Source organism: Podarcis cretensis, assembly GCF_951804945.1.
Source record: "Podarcis cretensis genome assembly, chromosome: 18".
In the NCBI taxonomy this organism is placed as follows: Eukaryota; Metazoa; Chordata; class Lepidosauria; order Squamata; family Lacertidae; genus Podarcis; species Podarcis cretensis.
The window spans coordinates 8026218-8035495 of NC_137188.1; the positions used below are offsets into that span (position 1 = coordinate 8026218).

The following is a 9278-nucleotide window of genomic DNA, read 5'->3' on the forward strand; positions in this document are numbered from 1 at the left end:
TACGGTTTTCAAACATTTTTCAGAAGCCGAACGTCCGATGCGGCTGTCGGCTATTGTTTCTGGGGCGCCTGCACCAATCAGAAGCTGCGCCTTGGTTTTTGAACATTTCGGAAGTCAAACAGACTTCCGGAATGGATTAAGTTTGGCGCTTTTGTTTTTGCTATTTATTTTGCGTTTTTGTTTTTGAGGCTTTTTTGGTTCATTTGTTTTTGTGACTTTGTGGAACCCAGTTCAGCTACTGATGGACTGATTGTGTGACTGCGGAAATGGATAAAAGTCCCCCCTACAAACAATTACTATCATCAGAGCAAGTAAGAAAAAAAAAATCAATTTCAATTTTCATCATCTAGAATACTGTCTTATTTATTTTGCTGTTGTTGTTGTTTAGTCGTTTAGTCGTGTCCGACTCTTCGTGACCCAATGGACCAGTACAGTATATTGATTATTGCTTTCATTTTGTGGATCAATGGTCTCGTTAGGTAGTAAAATTCATGTTAAATTGCTGTTTTAGGGGTTGTTTTTAAAAGTCTGGAACGGATTAATCCGTTTTGCATTGCTTTCTATGGAAGAGCACTTCTTGGTTTTGGAACGCTTTGGTTTTGGAAAGGACTTTTGGAACAGATTAAGCTTGAGAACCAAGGTACCACTGTATATGGATGATGGTGAGCAGAAGTTTGGAATGGAAATCACATTACTTCCTTAAATCCATATTCCCATTTTGGCTCTGGCTTATTACAGTAAATCTGTTTTTGTTTTTGTTTAGTTTTTTTTTTGCTAGGCTGCAGTTTCTTATTGCTAGCATTATGATTCCTATTGCTGTTCATGATAAGCCTTGATGGCTGTTATAAAAAATATATATTATGGGACACTCACTCCACAGAAAAACAATCCTTCAACCTTTAAAAATTAGGAAATATCCCCCGGAAAAAATAGCCATTTTTCTTTAGAACAATCCCCATGCCATATTGGCTCTCCCACTAACTCCAAATATTTGCTATAAAAGGAAATATATTGGGGAATTTCCAATACTTCTTTTCACTTACAAATCCTGTGCAAAGAGCACCTCTAGTCTGGGACAACGGTTTCAGGAATCAGGTATTTGCAATTTCAAAAGAAAGGCCTAATCTGGCCAAGGTGGGGCCATCAGCAAACATTATCAGGTATCTTGACAGACAAGCCACACTCTCAAATTTCTGTTGTAGACCCGCCTTGCTCTGTGACCCTTGTGTGATAATTTTGGGTGGTCTTTGGCTAGGGCTTAAGCAATTTCAAAAGCCTTTAGAAGTTCTTACACGCTTTTGTTCTGGGTCTTCACCTCTCTGCAAGGTGCAGAGGAACGCTGCCGCAACAGAAAAATAAAGATCTGCTTTGTTTTCACTGGATCCTGCCCCCATCCATTCTTCTCTGACCGCCAATAATAATAAATTTTATTTATATCCCGCCCTCTCCAGCCAAAGCCGGGCTCAGAGCAGATAACAACAGTAAAATGATAAAACATTCTAAAATCATTTCATTATAAAATTAATTCCAATCAAATTAATGGCAACCATTTGGGCTAGAAGTTCTGTGAGGATTGCCAAAAGAGGGGGTCAGGCTGTGCCTTGGCCAAAGGCTCGGTGGAACAGCTCTGTCTTGCAGGCCCTACGGAAAGATGTCAAGTCCTGCAGGACCCTAGTCTCTTGGGACAGAGCGTTCCACCAGATCGGGGCCACGGCCGAAAAAGCCCTGGCTCTGGTTGAGGCCAGCCTAACCTCTCTGTGGCCTGGGACCTCCAAGATGTTTTTGTTTGAAGACTGTAAGGTCCTCCGTGGGACATACCAGGAGAGGCGGTCCCGTAGGTACGAGGGTCCTAGGCCGTATAGGGCTTTAAAGGTTTAAACCAGCACCTTAAACCTGATTCTGTACTCCACCGGGAGCCAGTGCAGCTGGTATAGCACCGGGTGAATGTGATCTCGCAGCGAGGACCCCGTAAGGAGTCTCTCCGCGGCATTCTGCACCCGCTGGAGTTTCTGGGTCAGTCTCAAGGGCAGCCCCACGTAGAGCGAGTTACAATAATCCAGTCTGGAGGTGACCGTCGCGTGGATCACTGTGGCCAGGTCAGGGCGATCACGGACTTAGGGGTCATCCCTCAATGGGGGATTTGGGCTGCAAAAGCCAACCCCCAATTTTTCGTATAACAATGGCTACTTGCATTTTTTTTGCATGGGGAGGGCTTGAGCCGTTTAAAGCATCTTAAATAAATTAAAAATAACGAACCAACCTGGGGAAGTTTTCATCCTGCCATTCCTCTTTCACATCCACGTTTTCCATACGCAGGGTGGCCTCGGTAGTCCCCATGTTGCTTCGGATAAAGGATTCAGAAGCACAGCAAAGTTAACTTGCTCTTGAGCTCAGTCTGCAAAAGAAGATGCAAATAATTTTTTTGCGGGGGGGGGGAGGGGAATAATAGAGAGGGGAACCATTTACTTTACCCTGGGGTAAAGTAGATCATTCACAGGCGACGTTTGGAATACAGTAATAAGTTTATCATTTTTTAGATTTGTATACCGTTTTCCCTTTCATGTATAGAATGCAAGTCAATACATATTTTTGTTTGGTGTCGAATCAGCTACAGTTTTCATTCCACATTTTGCCGACCTCCTGTGCTGGTCCCAGAACCTTTAGGGCAGAGTTGTGGTTTTTTTTTACCCTGGGACCCACTTGAGATAGTTGAACATCAATAAAGTCCACCATACCTTCGGAACTGGGACAGAGCAACGGAATCTCACCCCCGTCACGGGGATTCGAACCCCCAACCTTCCGATCGGCAAGCCCAAGAGGATCAGGGGTTTAGACCACAGTGCCAACAGGATGCTGGACTAGACAAGCCATTGGCCTGATCCACCAGGCTTTTCTTAGGTTCATTTTATTTCACAGAAATTACATACCACTTGATTGTAAGGAAACCCTCTAAGGCTTCCAGCCTTTCTCAACCTTGGGTCCCCAGATGTTTTTGGCCTACAACTCCCATCATCCCTCACCACTGGCCTGTTAGCTAGGGATGATGGGAATTGTAGGCCAAAAACATCTGGGGACCCAAGGCTGAGAACCATTGCAAGCAGTTAGCAACGATGTACCAAAGTAGTTCGAGGGACGCGGGTGGCGCTGTGGGTTAAACCACAGAGGCCTAGGACTTGCCAATCAGAGGTTGCAGTTCGAATCCCTGCGACGGGGTGAGCTCCCGTTGCTTGGTCCCTGCTCTTGCCAACCTAGCAGTTTAAAAGCATGTCAAAGTGCAAGTAGATAAATAGGTACCACTCGAGCGGGAGGGTAAACGGCGTTTCTGTGCGCTGCTCTGGTTCGCCAGAAGCGGCTTAGTCCTGCTGGCCACATGACCCGGAAGCTGTACGCTGGCTCCCTCGGCCCGTGAAGCAAGATGAGCGCTGCAACCCCAGAGTCGTCCATGACTGGACTTAACGGTCAGGGGTCCCTTTACCTTTACCTTTAGGTCTAAACCACAGAGCCTAGGACTTGATGATCAGAAGGTCGGCAGTTCGAATCCCCGTGACAGGGTGAGCTCCCGTTGCTCGGTCCCTGCTCCTGCCAACCTAGCAGTTCGAAAGCACGTCAAAGTGCAAGTAGATAAATAGGTACCGCTCCGGCGGGAGGGTAAACGGTGTTTCCGTGCGCTGCTCTGGTTCGCTAGAAGCAGCTTAGTCCTGCTGGCCACATGACCCGGAAGCTGTACGCCGGCTCCCTCGGCCAGTAAAGCGAGATGAGTGCCGCAACCCCAGAGTCGGCCACGACCGGACCTAAGGGTCAGGAGTTCCTTTACCAAAGTAGATCAGGGCAGTTCCCTGTCCCCAAGGAGATTACAACATAAAACTGATTTGGAGAAGGGCTGGAAGGAGTGAAAAAGGCAAGATGAACATGACTGGAATGTGAGCAATGCAGTTACATTGTTGGGCTTTGCTGGGAATTGAAAGCAATGTCGCACGAACCAGTGTTCATAGCTGGGAAAGACTCTTCTGTTTGCTACCAGCTAGTGTAGACACAGGTGGCACTGTGGTCTAAACCCCTGATCCTCTTGGGCTTGCTGATCAGAAGGTCAGCGGTTCGAATCCCCGCGATGGGGTGAGGTCCCGTTGCTCTGTCCCAGCTCCTGCCAACCTAGCAACCTGGTGTGCAAGTAGATAAATAGGTACCGCTGTGGCAGGAAGGTAAACGGCGTTTCCGTGCGCTGCTCTGGTTTCCATCACGGTGTCCTGTTGTGCCAGAAACAGTTTAGTCATGTAGCCACATGACCCGGAAAGCTCTCTGCGGACAAACGCCGGCTCCCTCGGCCTGAAAGTGAGATGAGCGCCGCAACCCCATAGTCGCCTTTGACTGGACTTAACCATCCAGGGGTCCTTTACCTTTCTTAAGTGTAGCAATACTTAACTAAATGGTCTGGCAGCTTCCTGCGTTCACATTTAACAAAGGGTCTTTGTTAAAGATGATGAGGACTAGAATCTTTGGGGGTCCTCCAGACATTATTTTGCACACTGGTGATGATTAGCACTCCTGAAACTCTTGGGGAATCTGTGCCTAATTCCATTTTCAATACCGTTTGCTCTTGCAAAGGTTTTGGGGCAGCCACTCTCCTTTGATTCCTGCCCTGCGACTTTCTGCTGAAACCCTACACCTTCTTCACAGCACATATGCTTGGGTTTATTTCTGGGCCCCTTGGGTGCGCTACAGCCCCTCCGGAAAGCAGTGGTTTTGGGTAGCATTGGGGGAGCATCCCAGAACAGAACCGGCCCCGCGCTAATACGTTATGATTCTCGTGCCAAAGACATGTTGCAGACCACACCAGCCTGGAAGGGCTCTGCCTCTAGAGAAAGCTGCTATGCTTGAACAGGCGATCACTGGCATTAATCAGATATGGCAGAGACCGAAGCAACAAGGCTGCATTAGAAGGCACCAAAATGGGCCATCTTAAATGCTCGGCGTGGCTGCGCCGCGCGTCACGCAATACGGCCTTGATTCAGTCTGTCTCCCTGGACAGAAAGCCGAGCCCATTTATAACCACCCTTTCCCGGAGCGGGGAGCTCCCTTAACGCTGTAAAAGCAACTGCCAGGTTATCTCTTAGAAGGCATCTTCCGCCAAACCTTTTCCTCCCTCCCAGCGAGATTCTCGGGGTCTCCGTTCCGACAGCTCCACGAAGATGCTCGGCTGAAAAGCCGCAGACCTCCCCGTACCCCACAGAATCGTGTGATCTCACAGCTTCCCTGTCATCATCATTGTGCTGGGCAAAGGGGGGGGGGGTGGCATTTGCACAGCCACCGCCATGCCGTTATTCCCAGAGAAGCAAATTTTTCTACTTACTGCATCCGCCTTTGAGGCTCAAACCGTTCTCTCCAAATCCCAGCGGCGCATCCTTGCTTTACGCACAAAGCTTCTCTGTCGGGTGCCAAACGCCTTAGCTCCGAGAAGCAGCGCTTCGGATGATGAGCTGGCTGCATGTGCGGTACCCGAGGAATCCAACCCGGCCTTCAGCCTTGCTTCTTCTTCGCCCCCATCCCCGCCACCCTCCCTCTCCCCGGATAAATCGATGTCTCTGGCTATGCGCCCCCAACTAGCCGCGCGCAATGACTTCGCTTGCGCTCGGCGTCGCTCTCCAAGGTATTTTGTGCCTTAATTTCCAACGCCGCGCCCCGGTGGCAATTTGCAAAAAGCTTAAACCCACTGAAAGCCGGCTTTAATTGCTTTGCTTTTGTGCGCCGCCGGGGATGGGGGAAGCAACGAGATACGTTGGTGGGGAGGAGGTGTTCGGCCCCATCCGTTTTAATTAGAGATATACTGAGCATCCGGTCCAGGAAAAGCCTGGAGGAATGAGGGCGCGTTTGTTCCCCCACCCCCCTCGTTTCGTGTCTCTCTCTGTGTGTGTTTTTTTTAACCAAATGGCATCATTTGCTAAAAACAATGGTTGCTTCACCAGCTCTTTCTTTCCTCCTAGAAGATAACCTCGAAGGGAAATGGAAGCGGTTGGAGTCAAAGGGGGGGGGGGGGGACACACACACAAGAAGCTTCGAGAAAAACCGCTGCCGAATAAGATAAAAAGCTTGGACGTTTTGTGAGCCGAGGACTCTGGTTTTCACAAGGGGAAGGCAGATCTGTTTGCCTACACTCAAGTCTTCACGGAGCAAAAGGTTGAAAAGTTGAGGCAAACTGTGACGACTATAGTGTTTGTTTGTTTTTGGTAAAATTGAAAACACAGAGCCCAGCTTAGGATCGTGAATGGCATGGGGGGGGGGAAAGAGGTTTTTCACCTTATCCCTTAAGAACCTGAATTTGGAATTCCCCCAATGAAATGCATGGGTCTTTAGATCATTGCTGTCAACTTACAGATTTGAAAATAAGGGACCAGCAGCCTCGAAAATAAGGGATCAGCAGCCAAAATAAGGGATTTTCCAAGCACAGGTATGTTCAACTTCTGAGCCCCTCCGAGCCAAAGGCAGAAAGCCCAGCCAGCAACCAAACAAAGCCTCATCAATAAGGGACAGCAGCGGGACATGGCGCTGGGATAAGGGACTGACCTGCCAAATAAGGGACGCTTGACAGCTATGCTTTAGATGTAGGAAGGCTGCAAAGGAAAACACTTCTTCAGGAATTCCCCCACAAGATCTGGTGATGGCCACAGGTTGTTGTTTTTTAAACAGTTTCTTTATTTTTACAAAATTTATATACAGTGGTACCTCGGGTTAAGAACTTAATTCATTCTGGAGGTCCGTTCTTAACCTGAAACTGTTCTTAACCTGAAGCACCACTCTAGCTAATGGGGCCTCCCGCTGCCGCCGCGCGATTTCTGTCCTCATCCTGAAGCAAAGTTCTTAACCCGAGGTACTATTTCTGGGTTAGCGGAGTCTGTAACCTGAAGCGTCTGTAACCTGAAGCATCTGTAACCCGAGGTACCACTGTATACCGCTGGATTACAGATAAGAACATCAAAGTACTTGGCAAAAAAAAAAAAAGCTGAAGCAATGAAATGATCATTAAAAAAAATCTAAAACCTACAGAAAGTTGAAACCACAGTAAAACAGACTGAAGCAAATCAAGCCTGCAAGCTTTCTAAACACCTCGGTAAAGTAAAGAGACCCCTGACCATTAGGTCCAGTCGTGACCGACTCTGGGGTTGCGGCGCTCATCTCGCTTTATTGGCCGAGGGAGCCGGCGTACAGCTTCCGGGTCATGTGGCCAGCAGGACTAAGCGGCTTCTGGAGAACCAGAGCAGCACACAGAAATGCCGTTTACCTTCCCGCCGGAGTGGTACCTATTTATCTACTTGCACTTTGAGGTGCTTTTGAACTGCTAGGTTGGCAGGAACAGGGACCAAGCAACAGGAGCTCACCCCGTCACGGGGATTCGAACCGCCGACCTTCTGATCGGCAAGTACTAGGCTCTGTGGTTTAACCCACAGTGCCACCCAGTCCCTTAAACACCTGGGTAGACTGGTCATAAATAAGAGCGTCTTCAGCAGGTAGCGAAAGGAATAGAGTGAAGGCATCTAACTGGAATCAATAGGCAGGGAGTTCCAAAGTTTCAGCTAAACAATTGAGTTCCTACAAGATGCAGAACGGGTATTCGGTGGCCCTTGGGAAAATGCCAATTCCGATGATCGAAGTGGTCAAGCAGTCACACTGGGGCAAGGCAATCTTGTAGAATTATAGAATAGTAGAGTTGGAAGGAGCGACGTGGGTGGCGCTGTGGATTAAACCACAGAGCCTAGGACTTGCTGATTTCCATGCGCTGCTCTGGTTCGCCAGAAGCGGCTCAGTCCTGCTGGCCACATGACCCAGAAGCTGTACGCCGGCTCCCTCGGCCAATAAAGCGAGATGAGCGCCGCAACCCCAGAGTCGGCCACAACTGGACCTAATGGTCAGGGGTCCCTTTACCCTTTACCTTTAGAGTTGGAAGGGAACCCCACGTTTAATCTAGTCCAACCCTCTGTAATGCAGGAATCTCGGCTGACAGATGGCCACCCAACATCTGCTTAAAATCTCGAAGGAAGGAGAGTCTACCATCTTCCAACGGAGACCGTTCCACTGTCAAACAGCTCTTACTGTCAGAAAGTTTTTCCTGATGTTGAGTCGGAATCAGCTTTCTTGTTACTGGAAAGTGTTGGTTTGATTCCAACCCTCCAGAGCAGGAAACGATCTCATAGGTAAACAGATTCCAAGTCAGGGCCATCTTTACCCAGGGGTGCGGGGCATCTGGGCGCTGATTTTTGGGGGGGTGCCTGGCACTGAAACCGCCTAAGCTCTTAACTATCTACCTGTTATAATTATTATTATTATTAATGATTTATACCCCATCTGGCTGAGTCTCCCCAGCCACTCTGGGTGGCTCCCAATCAAGGGTTAAAAATAATACAGCGTTAAATATTAAAAACTTCCCTGAACAGGGCTGCCTTCAGATGTCTTTTAAAGGTAGGATAGCTGCTTATTTCATTCACATCTGAAAGTAGGGTGTTCCACAGGGCGGGTGCCACTACCGAGAAGGCCCTCTGCCTGGTTCCCTGTAACCTCACTTCTCGCAATGAGGGAACTGCCAGAAGGCCCTCAGCGCTGGATCTCAGTGGAGATCCGGGCTGGACGATGGGGGTGGACACGCTCCTTCAGGTATACAGGACTGAGGCCATTTAGGGCTTTAAAGTTCAGCACCAACACTTTGAATTGTGCTCCAAAACATCCTGGGAGCCAATGCAGATCTCTCAGGACCGGTGTTATGTGGTCCCGGCAGCCACTCCCAGTCACCATGAAATAATAAATAATTTTGATCAAGCTAGAAAAACAAAATACGTCCCTACCTAGGTATTACCGAAATGTATACCTACTGTTTCACTAAAGGACTTTCCGCTTTGTGTGCTCATTTACCAAAGACGTGGCACTTGTCATTCACAACAGCGGTGGCGCTTGTCAGACTCAATGAGTACAGTGGTACCTCGGGTTAAGAACTTAATTCGTTCTGGAGGTCTGCTCTTAACCTGAAACTGTTCTTAACCTGAAGCACCACTTTAGCTAATGGGGCCTCCTGCCGCCGCCGCGCGATTTCTGTTCTCATCCTGAAGCAAAGTTCTTAACCTGAGCTACTATTTCTGGGTTAGCGGAGTCTGTAACCTGAAGCGTCTGTAACATGAAGCGTCTGTAACCCGAGGTACCACTGTATAGAGGAGAAGCGTTAAATGCTAGTCATAACATGGAACGTAACAAAAGAAGCGGAAATGTAATCACAGGTGCCAAAAAACAAAAGCTTAGAA

General features: G+C 48.4%; 1 protein-coding gene across 1 annotated transcript in view; it reads right to left on the minus strand.

Annotated features, from left to right (window-relative positions):
- Positions 1–5842, minus strand: part of ATCAY (ATCAY kinesin light chain interacting caytaxin) — a 31056-nt gene extending 25214 nt beyond the window's left edge. The window contains exons 1-2 of the mRNA XM_079960849.1: positions 5348–5842; positions 2261–2389 (exon numbers count right to left, since the gene is read on the minus strand). Of these exons, the coding sequence (XP_079816975.1) occupies positions 2261–2337 (77 nt within the window). The 5' untranslated portion in view covers positions 2338–2389; positions 5348–5842. The remainder of the gene's footprint in view (positions 1–2260; positions 2390–5347) is intronic.
- Between the last annotated feature and the right edge of the window lie 3436 nt (positions 5843–9278).